This window comes from Aulonocara sp. 'chitande type north' Nkhata Bay, linkage group LG7 (genome assembly GCF_057382095.1).
Source record: "Aulonocara sp. 'chitande type north' Nkhata Bay isolate Kocher_YH1m ecotype deep benthic linkage group LG7, A_spYH_male_GT1.1, whole genome shotgun sequence".
Lineage (NCBI taxonomy): Eukaryota > Metazoa > Chordata > Actinopteri > Cichliformes > Cichlidae > Aulonocara > Aulonocara sp. 'chitande type north' Nkhata Bay.
The window spans coordinates 23,646,435-23,661,448 of NC_141350.1; the positions used below are offsets into that span (position 1 = coordinate 23,646,435).

At 40.7% G+C, this 15,014-nt stretch overlaps 1 protein-coding gene across 4 annotated transcripts in view; it reads left to right on the plus strand.

Moving 5' to 3' along the window:
- Positions 1-831: 831 nt before the first annotated feature.
- The window catches only part of lrrk2 (leucine-rich repeat kinase 2), a 32,347-nt gene continuing 18,164 nt past the window's right edge, over positions 832-15,014 (plus strand). The window contains exons 1-18 of one of the 4 annotated variants that reach the window (XR_015130294.1): positions 832-1,861; positions 2,564-2,649; positions 2,997-3,106; positions 4,603-4,691; positions 5,277-5,411; positions 6,439-6,573; positions 7,934-8,065; positions 9,063-9,182; positions 9,515-9,675; positions 9,759-9,838; positions 9,932-10,038; positions 10,233-10,362; positions 10,470-10,594; positions 11,294-11,421; positions 12,742-12,886; positions 13,129-13,268; positions 13,754-13,879; positions 14,309-14,479. Coding sequence is in view for 3 of the 4 variants with exons in the window: in XM_086299531.1 (XP_086155657.1) it covers positions 1,726-1,861; positions 2,564-2,649; positions 2,997-3,106; positions 4,603-4,691; positions 5,277-5,411; positions 6,439-6,573; positions 7,934-8,065; positions 9,063-9,182; positions 9,515-9,675; positions 9,759-9,838; positions 9,932-10,038; positions 10,233-10,362; positions 10,470-10,594; positions 11,294-11,421; positions 12,742-12,886; positions 13,129-13,268; positions 13,754-13,879; positions 14,309-14,479 (2,256 nt within the window). In the remaining variant the exon portion in view is untranslated. The remainder of the gene's footprint in view (positions 1,862-2,563; positions 2,650-2,996; positions 3,107-4,602; positions 4,692-5,276; positions 5,412-6,438; positions 6,574-7,933; positions 8,066-9,062; positions 9,183-9,514; positions 9,676-9,758; positions 9,839-9,931; positions 10,039-10,232; positions 10,363-10,469; positions 10,595-11,293; positions 11,422-12,741; positions 12,887-13,128; positions 13,269-13,753; positions 13,880-14,308; positions 14,480-15,014) is intronic. The other 3 variants (XM_086299531.1, XM_086299529.1, XM_086299530.1) reach the window with 3 other exon arrangements.

The window sequence follows — 15,014 nt, forward strand, 5'->3', positions numbered from 1 at the left end:
GGCTGTTCCTCCCAATCACGCGCCTGCGGGTCTCACTGTTGTTGCTCACATGAGCGTTGAAGTCTCCCAGTAAGACGACAGCATCCTCAGGCACACCACCTAGAGGCTCCAAGAAGGCCAGGTACTCTGAACCATCGTTTGGTGCACGGGCGCAAACGACAGCCAGGACCCATTCTCCAATTCAAAGGTGCAGGGAACAAACCCAGGAAAAACTCCAACTTATAGGCAGCAAGCCAAGCGGATGCTAAAATATTCTGACCAAACTGTTTCCAATTTTGCACATTAGGTACAAAGCAACACTGAGAAAGTTTTTACTTTGGAAGCCAAATCATATTGCAAAAAAAAACAGCAATACAGTGTAACTCTAACAAGTGGGGATGCGTGCATTGATACAAATATTGAAAGTACTGATCCCAGCATTGATATTGCTCCTGTTTCATGAAAAAGCAGCCACGTCTGTGCAAACACCGGTCCTTTCAGCCACCCTTTGCTCCACCCTCACCTCCTCCTCCCTGTGGTTTGTTGCTGTGGAGTCACATGACTTAGGTGCACCTGGTGTCCAGATATTTATAGCTGTAAATGAAAACACTGCAAACAGCAATGCCTGTAGGAATTTCTCTACTATGACTTTATTGAGTCACAACTAGACAACAGTGGCAGTACAGATTAAAAGTACACAGTTTTACTGTTGTTTACGTTCAGTGATGCCATCTAGTATTGTTAATTCTATGTGAGGCTGCTGCTGTGGTGGGATTTTTGAGTTGAGGGGGGGGCATTCCACAAAATATTTCTGACCGGGAGCTCGGAACTTCCGACTTATTCAGGAACACAGCATTAGAAAAACAAAATATCGATCATATTACCTATCATCGATTCAATACCAATACAAGCTTTGGTATCGATCCGCCACTTCTAGTATACAGGGGTGATTACTTTGGGAGGACACCTAATTTAGAGATTAACTGAAATAATTTAAAAACTATTTTAGAGTTTGCTTTAGTGTGGGAATTTTCCTCCATCATACACAGCAAATGTCAGTACCAGGTCAAGCTGCATTGTTGTAAATCTGTAAATCAGCAACTGGCATTAGACGCAGAGTGGGAGGGCTAACTCAAGCCACTCGTTAGCTTGTAAAAGTGTAGCTTGAAGTAAACAACAAAACAACAAAAAACCCGTTGGGGGGTAACGTAAGTGCCGTTGACTTGGCTCTCTGTCTGACTCGCTTCCCCTGTCAGAGAGAAAGTCGGATTCTCTCTGACTCTATTTTCAGCTTCCTCTTCTGTAAGCGGGGAGTTTTTACTGCCTGCAGTCATATGATGCGATCGTAGGAAAGCAGGAACACGCCTTTCAGAGAGGACTCGCTTCGTTTTCACATCCAAGCAACATAAAGTCACCGACTCCGCAAAGAGGAACTTATTCTCTGCCACAGGAAAGTTAGCCGAGGACTGTGATGTCGGAACCGAAACTCCGCGACACTGACCGCTTCCCTTGTAGCAACAGCCACTTATAGCTTTCTGTAGCTACTGTATTATTATGCAACACAGCAATTCAGTAATGATTTGTAAAGACATGAGTAACTACAGTGGATTTTCAGTGAGTTATTTATACGCTAACGCTGCGCTCAGTGTGGCCGCTCGAAGGCCGTTGTCGGTTCAGAGAGAGCGCAGTGATTGATTTCAATGCACGTCAAGTCGTCGTCAGCTGGAACAGGGCGCTTTAAAGACCATGGTTAACAAAGAGGAGCTGGAAGAAAGGCTGAAAAAACTTTTGGTGAGGCTGAAAACTCCCCAGGAAGACAGGCAACTGTGCACGCTGATTCAAATCATCCAGGATCTGCTTTTCCTGGCGCACACCGACTATGGTAGGAAGCACATTGTTTCAGCGTGTGCATCATCACGCTGCTCATAAACAGCCATCATTTCCTTTTGGCATTTTTGCATTGCCTTATGAGAATTAGGTCAGATTTAAAAAAAATCAAGTAGTATTTGCCCAGTGTGAAATGTGATATGGCATTCAATAATTTTGCATGATCGTTTTTATGGTTTTATTTATTTCAGACCACAATGTAATTCACTGAGCTCTTTAAAAAAAACAAAAACAAACAAACTCTGCTCCTTTTGTGCATTTTTTCCCTTCCATCCTTCCATCTTCTAGTCTATTGATGCTGTATTTCTTTGTTCATATGTCCTACTTTAAGGTTTGTTATAGAGCAGGTTAATGATTTAGCTGTTTTTACAGAGTAATTTCCCAGTTTTGGCGATAAATAAAGCATATCTTATCTTAAATACAAAACATAATGTCTTTGGGGTCATACTAAGGCCATTATAGTTTACTTAAGACTAGGCGTGAAAACACATTCAAGTTACCTGAAATCAAATTTAAAATGAGATTTACTTAGATTAGTAGATTTTAAGCACAGACTTGTACCTGCACAGTAAAGTCCTGCTGTAATGCTGCCTTGTTATGCACATTTAAAAACAGGAATGAGGGTAAAAGACCCAGTCACTTTATTCAAAACTAATGGGACTCATCGTGTCTTCTTATCTCTTGTTCCATGCTGCAGCAGCTGAACTGTTTGAAGACAAAGATGTCCACGTGCCCCTCGTGCTGGTTCTGTCTACCCACATCAGCAGCAGAGGAGTCCAGCAGGTAATGAATGACACAACGAAAATTAGCCATTATAATGGCAGGTGGTGCTATCTGTGTGAGGTAAGGTGAGGTGTGTTCAGCAGCATCACTCGCTCTTTGTTGTTGACAAAATCATCTGTGGACTGACGCGCCTACACAAAATCTAGCATGTCTTGTGACTGCTGTGTAATGCTAATTATCAGAGGTAAGACTACATATTGAAGCAAACTGAAAGTGAGATTGTAAGATTCATATTTTCTCAGTACTGTAATGTGTATGCTTGAGATCAGAATCATTACTTTTCATTGGTTTATTGTAATGACTCATTCCCGTCATTTTAATAAATTGTTTGTTCTTCCTTTTCACAGGCTGGCTGGTCATTGCTGTGTCAGCTGATTGAAATATGCCCCACTACACTGGACCAGCTAACCAGACCTTTGGATGAAGCCCAAGAGTGGGAGGTAGAGGGAGTGCACCAGTAAGTGAAGACTCTCTGGCAGCTGTGGGCTTTATGCAGCACCACTCATTTAAATGAATGACTATCATGATGGCTCATGCCACACGAAGGTACATGAAATATATAGGCGTGGTCAAGACAACCTGCTCAAGTTCAAACCAAGCATTAATTTTGGGAGGAAAGGTGATTGGAGTGACTTTGAACGTTGCATGTTGTTGCTGTTGGTTCCAGATGGGCTGGGCTGAGTAATTCATAAACTGCTGGGTTTTTCCCCTCAGAACAATCTCTAGGGTTTACAGAGAGTGGTTCAAAGAGAAAATGTCCAGTGAACGGCAGTTCTGTGGGCAAAAACCCCTTGTTGATACCAGAGGTCAGAGGACAATAGTCAGACTTTATAGTAAGGCAACAGTAACTCCAATAACCACTTGTCACTATCAAGTTTTGCAGTAGAACATCTCTGAATGTTCCTCTGAGATGCACAGCAGAGATGCACAACATGTTGATCATTGAAACAGCTACAGGGGCAGCAGACCACACTGGGTGTCACTCCTGTCAACCAAGAACAGGAAACGAATGCTACGGTTCAAACAGTCTCGTCAAAATTGGACGACAGAAAAACTGGAAAAACGTTACCTGCTCTCATGTGGCTTGATTTCTGTTGTGATGTTCAAATGTGAGGGTCAGAGTTTGGGATAAACTGCATGAATGCATGGATCCATCCTGCCTTGTAGCAAGTGTTCAGGCTGATAGTGACGAAATGGTACCAACAGAACCACTTAAACGTCATTAAAAAGCCACAGCGTAACAGAGTGTAGTTGCTGATCATGTTCATCCCCTTATGACCAGTGTATCCATCATTTTTAACACAACTGTGCACCATGTATAAGATCATCATCCCAATCTGGTTTCTTGAACATGACAATGCCTATGCTGACCTTTAAATGACCTCCACAGTCACCAGTTCTCAGTCTGGTAGGGCTCCTCTGGGATGTGGTCGAATAGGAGATTCGAGTCATGGTAAATCTCGAGGCAAAAAGGAGACTAACCCCTTCAATTTTTACTCCACTTTAGTAAAATTCTCAATTCTGATTTTAGAAAAATGAATGTGGACCATACTGAATTGAATTTCTTTGAATCTGAGGCACATTTCCTTTTAGGTTTATAGAATCAAGTTTATAGAATTTGATTCAGATTATTTGACACCAGCTTTAGCTGCTATGACCCTATTTACACGTGCCAATTTCTATTAATTAATTAATTCTCCATGTCAGGCATTTGTGTTAGCGGCAATGCTTACACAATTTTAGAATAACACAACAGACAGCCATTTTTCATTTAATAATCAAATGATCAAGTTAGTATTTAGGGTGAAGTAGTTAAAACAATATATATCATAAAATAAGTTTTAATTCAGTTAATTTTTGCAAAGGTTTGGTCTTTCAATGGAGATGAAAAAAATGACCAAATCTATTTGGCGACAGCTTTGGTGAAGTTTTTGCTTGTTGTATGTTTTTCAGGCAGATCCTTAAGGTGCTATCTCAGTACAGCGCAGATTGTCGAGTGGCCATGGTTGCACTCAGAGCCTTGGCCCTGCTGCTCAGATCAGGTATGAATACACCGAAGATCCTTCCTGCTACAGATGGCACTGCAAAAGCCTTATTTGTCATTTAAGACTCTTTAATGTGAGCAAGTTAACCACCTTGTTTTTCTTTCAGTGATTTGTTTGCCTGCATGGTCACACTCCTTTCTACTCTGATGTGTAGCTGAGTGATTTGAGGCTTCTTAGAAATGCAGAGTTTCAGCTAATTCAAGCATTTGCATACCCAGCAACAATGGAACAAATATTTCCTGCTTCTAAAAATGTTTGTATAATCTAATAATAATATCTGTGCTTGTCAGAAGAATTTCACCACTTATCCAACATGCATTCATGAAAAAAAACATTTTCTGATAACATAGCTAACCCATACATTGTAATAAGAGGAGCGGTCAATAGAGTAAAAATTCTGAAATGTTTTTAATCTGCAGGTTTAGGGTTTTTGCTTTTTGTTTGAGCTGGTTGGGTATAAAACAAGACGGGGAGTTTAACGAGAGGCTCGGATAAGATAATCGAAGCAGAAAATAATCTCAGTTTGGTGACTGGCTGCAAACAGATATTCATTGTACTTGACATTTTATCTCTCATACATAGCCAAGATTCCTCTGCTGCTACTGGATGAGGAGGAGGACGTGTTTGGCCTTGTGGTGTACGCCATGAAGGCGTTTCCTACAAGCGAAGAAGTGCAACTCCAAGGCTGCACAGCTCTGCAGCTGCTTCTGGAGGAAGGTGGGTAGATACACACTCCAACCTCGTAGCGTGTGGATTTATTATGAACTTAAATGTGTAGTCTACACTGTCTTTGTGTTTCTAGCTTGGTATGTGTCTTACACTGATCAGTGACACTGCCTGACTTTTATTTTAGAAAAGAGATTAAACTAATTTAACAACTATGCTCTACGTCATGCGAGTGTAATGCTTGTTAAATACAGCGTGCAGTCATTGTCTTTGTGACCTGAGGGTGGTTCCAAGTCGGAATGTGAATGCCTAAAGAAAAGTGAAATAAAGAGCCGCAGCGAGAGTCCTGGGGGGAATGGTATTTAACATTTGCTATTTTAACCCGTTAAATTCTCGAGGAAACACTTTGTAAAGTTGTGCCTTTCCTGTCTTCCTGCTTACGTTTCTTCAGTTGGACTTTCTCGTTCTTATTTGCCTTAGTGATGCAGGCTTCTCTCTTACATCATCATCGTCACTGCTTTTTGGGACACACCTTTCATAAATCTCACTGTGATTTTGCATTTGTGTGTATTTCTTGCAGTGTTTCCAGTCTGTAATGACTTTTTCTGAATTCTTACCAGAATTTGTTTACTTTTAGTCAGTCTACACTTCTTAAGGTACACCTGTTCAGCTACTTATTAATCTAATAATCAATGCAGAAGAGCACACATCCTGCAGTTTCAATCACATAATGTCACCGTATTCAATTACTAATGTGCTAATGTGAGGATGTTGACATGTTAGCTTGTTTATACATATTAATGGAGACATGACAAAAGAGAAACATGGTGCACAGAAGAATAAAACCTTGAATAAAGTTAACAAAAAAAGAAAAAGAACATACAGATACATCTATGTACTTCTATTTTAATGTCGAATGTTACTGAAGATTAGCTTGTGTACATTTGGAACACAACTTTTGGCATATAGTCATCGATGCAGCATGTCTAATTGAGCTTTTTGTTAGCTTCACATTAACATTTTCTTCTGTGTGTTGGTGAACAGCAGCCGTATATCTTTACTGCGTCTGTGTTTGCAGTCAGCGATGAGCACCTTGTGGAGTTTGTGGAGAACCAGGATCACGCTGTGGTTCTGGCAGCTCTCCAGAGGTTTCCGGACTACTGGGAGATGCAGCTGCAGGCTTTAAAAGTGCTGCTTCCTCTGACTCACCCTGGTAAGTCCTGATGACATCACAGTGATCTTTATGATGGCCATAGAGTAAAGAAAAAAAAAAAACCGTGTTATTCTTACTGCACAATCCAAAAAAAGTGCTGTGTGTTGGTTCTTATAAAACGTTATGCCTGATCTGTGTAGCTGAGTCTTAGTTTGAATAGAGAGATTTGGTGTAGTTGTCCTTTGTGTGTGGCTGTGTGGTTTCCCTCGGCTAATGTCATCTTCTTTTTGCTTTGCTGAAGTCACAGTGGTAACAAACACAGGTTATGAAACAAGCTCATAAAACCTCGCATGGTCCATTTGTAGATGGACCATCAGACCGTGATGTCACTGCAATGCTTTTTAGGGACTCTTGATTTAATTTCCATTATCCCTCTAATGCCATTAAATAGGAGTAAAATAAGTGTCCTTCTGAGAACTTGTGGGACAGGATAGCCGTGCATGTTTGGAAAGAAAAACATCAAATTGTCATTGTGAGAAAACATAGCAGCTCATTCAGTGAAGACTCTCTGAAGTATATTTCCCAGTCAAACATGTTACGAATGCAGCAGATAATTGAATTGGAGACTTCCTACAGTTCCATGAAATTTATTTTAATTATCAGGATGTGGGAAGTCCGAATCCTGTTTTTAGGATTACAAAGATTGCATTATTATTATTATAACACTGTTTAAAAGAGACTTTTGTTATGCTGCCAGGAAGTCCAGGAGAATGGTGGAAAGTACCAGTAACAGTCCGAGTGAGTGAAAAAAAAGGACAGAGAGCTGAAAATAGGAACAAAATATATATTAATGATTAAACTTAAATAATCCTTAACCTGATTAAGTGGAGTCAGCTGCAAATTGTCGTACCTGCTGTAAGGCAGGGGAGATTAGGCAACATCACAAATGAGCCTGGAAGGGCCGTAACTCATTCAGTACCTTTTATAAATATGACTTATAAGTAGATGTACTTTAAGCTACTCCATCTACTACTCTTAGAGTGAAGTGGAAGATGGATCAGCTATGCTCCCATCTCAGCCATTTCAGTTATTCTTGGCTTGTATTGAGAAGCTGCAGTTAATATTTTTGAGAGAGAAATGAACCGATCGCACTTCAGAGATGTTCTCTGAAATACGCAGGACTGTACAGAAGATGGTGCGTTACTTTTATGCATAATCTAATTTTGAGCTGATTCAGATCTGAATGATTTCTGTATGGAATATGTAAAAAAAATGTAAATAATTTTGTTGTTGGTCGAGTATGTAAATCTTATTTATAGCTAGTATGTAAGTGTCTTATACTACTCATTACAGTTTTGTGCTATTTGTAATTCAGCAGTACTCAAAGACTCAGGTGGAGTTGCGTACTTGTCTTTTGCAGGCAGTAACGTGGAGGTGTTGATGTCAGGGGGCACTCGGTGCTACAGCACCATCATCGCTGCCATGGATGCTTTCCCTGAGGTGGAGGAGCTGCAGGAGAAGGCCTGCTGCCTGTTCAAAAGGTTTACTTCAGGTCAGAGCGAGTGGAAAAGGAGAAGAATCATATTTTAATCATATTTTTATGGCCTTCTTCTTCCTCTAATGTAATTTAGTACTGACATTGTTTTTGTGGATGCAGATTTGTTTTGTGCACTTTTGTGTTTCACTTCAAATGCAGAATATTAATTTGTGTATTATCATAGCTGATAAGAGCTATTGAATTAGACTCATAAGACTTTTGAATTACATCCACGTAGACATTTTACATACTATATTATATACTGGTTAATTAGGTAAATTAGTCTTTCAGTAACATTTCTCAGTGATCGCTGAGCTCATTCTCCCACTCACTGTTTTGTTTGCTGTTGTTTTATCAGCAGTTTTTGTGCCTCAATTAAATGGCACAGCTGACGAAAGTGAAAGTAAAAGTAAATGAAGAGTGAGAGCAGAACTAAACAGAGTGGTAACTCAAGCATCTGGAACTTCCACTGTCCCACCTGCCGACTGTAGAAACATTATCTATCTATCTATCTATCTATCTATCTATCTATCTATCTATCTATCTATCTATCTATCTATCTATCTATCTATCTATCTATCTATCTATCTATCTATCTATCTATCTATCTATCTATCTATCTATCTATCTATCTATCTATCTATCTATCTATCTATCTATCTATCTATCTATCTATCTATCTATCTATCTATCTATCTATCTATCTATCTATCTATGAGCCAACAGTGAACATTATTAAGTATCATTGTTGTTAACTATACAAACTAAATAAAATTAAAAAAACAGTGTTAAATGGGTCCAGCTCTCAGATGTACAGTTAATAAATAACTCATGAATAACACTAGTAATGATAACACTGTTTGTTGAATCCTCACTGTCAACACAGCAGTGTTTGGATTTCATTCGTTCGGATAAACTAACGTGTTTTTTCAGATGACAGATGAAGATTGAGGAGAGTTATCAAAGTAATCAGAGTATTAATTCTGGGTGCTCGGCTTATGGTGTCTTGCAGAGAGTTACAACGACATCCTGGTGAGGAATGGTGTCCACAGAGTCGCAGTCAGAGCCTGTCAGACTTTCCCTAACAACCCCAAGCTGCAAGCCGCTGCTCTGTCCTGCCTGGCTAACCTCAGTGAGGACCCACATTCACAAACTATATTTAATGGACGTGTGATGGTCTTAAACTCAACATCAATATATAGTGATGTTGCACATTTTTTGAAATATTGGAGTTCAGAAGCAGCACATTTTCCATATAACCGTGATGTTTGCTTAGTTATTTCACTAAAGTCTTCAAGCCCTGCATCTGTTTTTAAGCAGATGTAGACGCAGACGAATAACCCAAAGCAGTTGCCAAGCTTTGTGGTAAAAACCAGATGATACTAAAATGCAACTGTCTCTTGACCTTTCTCCATTCTGCAAAAATGACACAGTGATTGACACAGACTTTGTCCTTTTTGTTAGCTGCAACCATCGTGCAGAACAAGGCGGTGGCCGAGCAGGGTCTGGAGGAAGGAGAGGAGGAGGAGAACAGGGGTAACGGGCAGGTGGAGGACATGGAGCTGAGCTGGATGAGGGAATGCTTTACTGCACTGGAGCTCCACGCAGATGAGCCAGATGTTCAGGTCTGTCTAACGTTTGGCTTTCGAGTTTTACATGGTACTCCTGAAGACTTGAACTTATTTAAAAATCACTTGTACCGTCTCAGGAAGCTGCGTGCTGGGCCATTCACAGTCTGTTTCTGCACGGAGCTGCACTGAACCATCTAGAAGAAGAGCAGGATGAAAGGTGACACAGTGACATCTCCACACGTGCGTTCATAGCCGTTGAATCTGTGCGAGAACTGAATGTAATGATGGCGTTTGGGTATTTGCTCCACAGGACTCCTGTTTATAGACAGCTGATGGCGGCCATGCTGCTTCACTTTGCGTCTCCCAATGTGTTTAACGCTGCTACCAGCGCCATCGCCACACTCATCGCAAACAACAGTGAGTCTCACGTTTCCACACGGTGTGCAGAGATGCAGTTACGATCAACATCTGTTTGTTTGTCTGTGCTGAAACTGCCGCCTGCAGCCTGTAATAAAAGCTTATGCTACAGATGCTATGTATATATCTCTATATAATATAAAAACACTGCTGTTTTGGCTGTTGCCACGGTAACCGGTTTGCTTTGTTTGCAGGTAAGATGCGCTCTTTGCTGCTGTCAAGTGGCCTTCATGTGAATTTGGTGGAGATGATGAAGAGACATTCAGACTCAGCCGAGGTTTCCATCAGTGCCTGCAAACTGTTAAACCTGCTGTTCCAGGGAAGGTGCGAACGAAGACGGTTCACATTCTACGATGAAAAAATTCAGACACACTGAGGAGAGCATTTAGTGTTTCTCACAAGCTTTGAAACTAGTCTCCCTGTATTTGTAGGGCCGCCAGTCTGGATGAGTTGACCATGGCCATGAACCAGATCCTCAGCACCATGAAGTTTCATAACTTTAATCCCGAGGTTCAGCTGGAGGCTCTGCAAGCCAGCTTGGTCTTCCTTTGCCCGGGTACGCTCTTGTTTTCTTTTCTCACTTCCGTTCCCAGCAGCTACGTGTTCTTTGTGTGGTGTTTGTGCGCAGAGGTGACCTGCCAAACAAAAGTTAATGGTCGCACAAGTAAAGTTTTTTTTCCCATCTTCTCCAACAGGGCAGCTTATTTACCGCACTAAGCTTCGTCCCAGAGGAAGATGGAGAATATAATTTATGAGTATTATTTTGACTAGTACTAAGTCACAGTGTAATGTGAAATGAGCTGCTCATAATGAGGAAATCGCATCTATTCGCTAATTTTGCAGCCCTCAGAGCATATCAGCTATTTTTGTTATGGAATTTTGCTACATGTGCTCTTTAATTTAAGGGACTTTTCACATCTGAGAGTCTAAACCACGGTTCCTGTTTTTGTTCTCTTGTGTATATCTGATCCAGTTCATTTTGGTTTCACATTGCAGTTATGCAAAGGCGGTAAGACCTTTATATGACGAACGTGCATGGTTCATTGTATTTGATTGCTTGGCAAACAAGTGTGTATCTATTGTAAGTCCTTTTTGGCAAGTAGCCTGGCTCAGTTTGTATGAATACGAGAAAAAACAATAGACAGATTCTTTGTAATCCTTATGCCCTGTGATATTTAAAAAAAACAAACTCTTTCGGTTGTGTCTGAGGGTCCGTGTTTACTCACGTCCTTGTCCTCACTCGTTTCCTTCTCAGACAGGAGTTTAAGGGAGCACGGCAACTCAGTCGCAGATCCCGACATGGCCGACGTGTCTCTGAAGGTCCTGAAAAACCAGTGTGTGGTGGAAGGAGCTCACATCCTCTACCTGGAAGCTCTCAACAGGGTATGGGCAACACACACTTTTTCAACATTTTGAGCATTTTGGTTTTGTTTTGAAATGCCCAATTGGAGATTCTAATCGGGTTTTATTTTTAAGAGATTTTTCTTTCAATAAAGAGAAAATTATTCAGGCTGCAGAGCGCCTGAATGAAACGACAGTTCACCCATTCGTTTTATAAACTGCATCGTAGCCTGTTCTGCAACTAGAAGATCAGAAGGATTGTGATTGCATTTCTGAAAAGATTGAATAACAATAATAGATTGGATTTATATAGCACTTTTCAAGGCACCCAAAGCGCTTTACAATGCCACTATTCACTCACTCTCACATTCACACACTGTTCTCAGTTTTCATATTGGTATGGACGTTGAAAATGTCCGTCTTTATGCTTGAGTGTGGATGATAAACACTGACTGAATCAGCCTCGGAAAAGAGTAAAAACCAGAAAAAAGACACCACATGTCATCGAGGAAGTGAACGTCTGTCAAGTCTAAACAGTCATTTGTCTCATATTTAGTGTTTTATGATAAAGAAGTCGCGACTTCACACAATGACTAATAACTGAATACGTTTTTTGTGCTTCATTATGTTTTAAAAGAACACAAACAGCAAAAACTCTGTTGCCAAAGGCCGTGACATCTGTGGCAGAATAATGTCTGAATAGCAGTTTATTTAACGTAATAATTTGTGCATTTGAAACCCAGAGTGCTAAAGAAGGCATAATCATTCAAAATGAGCATTCAAACAGGGCACTTTTGGCTGTTGTTTTATTTCCAAGGGGTCACCACAGTGGCTTTATCCGTATATTGGATTTATGACGGTTTTTATGCTGGATGTGCTTCCTGACACAAGCCTCCTATTTGTCTGTGTTTAGGATGCGCAGAAAGTACACTAGATTATGGCTTAGGCTGGATTTGTGTCTATTCCTCTTCACAAACTGGGGCTCTTTCACGTTTGAGACAAATATGTTAAGGATAATGTGATTTTTATTTGTTTTACAACCCAAGAAACTTCTCTTAGTCTTAGTAGACTGAGTCCCAGATCATGAACCTGTCTGCTGTTGAGCATTTCAGTGTACTCTAAAGGACAAAAGAGAATAAGAGTAAAGCTCAGATTAATGAAAGTTGTTTTATGTCATTATATATTACACAGTGTGCTAAAATGATATATATCCATTAACTTTTATTCTAATTAATGTTTCATCCATGCCAGTAGTACATAACCACATTTATATTTGTTACTAACGTTCTGCTGATGCAGATGTGTGCAACACTTCATTCATTTTGGTCTCTCTTCCCTTTCTATGCATGCACGTGCGTACAGTTCATCAGCAGCTCAGCCATTCAAACATGTGGTTTGAAGGTGCTGTCTGCTCTGGCTGACTGCTCTGGTGCGGTGGATCTTCTGTGCCAGCAGGGGGCGATAGACACAGTGCTGCATACACTACAAATGTTCCCGCAGGAACGAGGTACACATTTGTCACTGTAAAAAATGCCAAACTTTCTCTTAACATGATTTGCAGGGAGATCCGGGGTGTAGTTTTTCACTTAGGAATAGCTGAACTAATCCCTTTGTTCACTTCATTAAATCTGTGTTTACTGCCTTTAGCTGCCTGAAGAAAAAAAAAACAAAAAACACAAAGCTTTTTCTCAACAGAACTTTATTAAAGGCAAATAACTACACTCGCACTAAATTTCCTGCCCTCTCCAGAGATACACTACTGGGGGCTGACCCTGCTTACCTACGTTGTGTCCAAGAAGAAGCTCTCGAGGATGATCGTACCTGTACTGGCCTCCGTTGTGGTTACCGCTCTCGTTCAGTACAGAGAAGACTCTGAGATGCTGCTAAAGGTGACCCAAGTGTTACTACTCTGATATAACGCCATGACGTAATAAACCCGCCCTGTAGTTTCATTAAAAATAAAAAAATTACATTATTGGGTTGAAGAAAAAAATCTTAGAGCTCCCATTTGAACAGAATGTAAATTACGGAGTTCTTCTTTTCATAATGTTATCTCATCCTATCCTTCACGATTAAAGACATAACCAATTTTTAAAAAAAACGCTAATAACCAATTTTTATGTATATTTAAATCCCTACTTTTCACATTTGGATGACAGCTCAGCTAATAGCCATTACACATGCTATGATGTAATTGGTTGCTAGCCGTCTGGATACAGTGATACAGTCACAGAATTGTAGATCTGATCTTAAATCAAGCCTTCAAAGGCAGGATGCTGTGCCCTTTGAGGCTAATTTCTACCCTGTGTGTCTTGTTAAAGGCAGTACTGACAGTGTTGCCCTCGTAAACTTTCTCCTCCTGTCTGGTTTGCAGTGTTTACAGGTGGCATTGAGGATGCTGGACGCCTGTTCAGGAGCAGCTGCTGAACTGCAGAAAGAAGACTTTGACAGGCACATCTTCCAGTGCCTTAGAGAAGAGACTGACCAGAGCATCAGCCCAGTAAGTTAGACCACCGCAGCAACAACAACTGAATGAATTTCTTTAAAATTCAACACACATGTTCACATCCTTGTGATCAGTTTGATCTTAAATGTTTTCTACTAGGCATCATCAGATACAGATATTGATTCCAAATATCTGACCTTTTTTATTTAGACACTTAAACTTGACCAGTAATTTGAAAAAAATTACTTCCTTACTCATGATTATTATTTCCTGTGTTGCAAGATCAAGGGTAATAGTCTCTATCCCAATATCAGGAAGCAGTTGTGTTGAAACACAGGCTACTCTGTGAACACAAATGACCACGCATTACGTTAATCGTTTAAGCCATTGTCTGCTGGTTTAATATTTCCTGTGACATGCTTTCCTAGAAAGCAGACTTGCTGCCCTTTCTGACTCCTAGTCTCTCTGTCTGTCTGCGATCAGCTGCGGAAGTCGGTGTGCCTGGCTCTGTCTAAAATGTGGTGCGACTCAGAGCTGCACTACAGCATGCTGGAAAAGGCCTGCATGGATGGAGATACAACAATGACTGAGTGTCTGATTGAGCTGGGAGCTGACATCAACAAGAAGACCAAAAATGAGTCTCTCATTTACCAGGTCAGAGGTCACGATGGTTTCAGAGTGATTTGACTCGTTCACTCAGTCACACACAGGCATACAGTGCTTTTACCCATGACTAAGCACTTTTATCTGACATTCACACATGCACACTTACTCTCCTATGGATGCATTTTGTCCAAGGATACTTCGACACATGGACCATAAGAGCCGAGGGATTGATGCACAGACCGTCTCATTGGTAGTGACCCGCTCTGCCTGAGCCTCAGTGGTCCCCATTTAATTTTGTCTCAATAGACAGTGGCTCTTCCATTGCTTTAAAGATTAATAACTGTGACTTTGAACCTAGAGGAGACATTCATTTTCCCCAGAGGATGAACCCCACATGTGTATGTCCCAATCATGATCGACGTCGTACATAAGGAGTACCCTGATTTTTCTGACAGGCCTCAGCTTTACTTTTTTGTTCAGCACTACATATTATGTACGTCCATCCATCCATCCATCCATCCATTAATCCTCTTCTGTTTCTCCAAAGACACGTCACAGTAGCAGGATATTCTGTCCTTCTCCC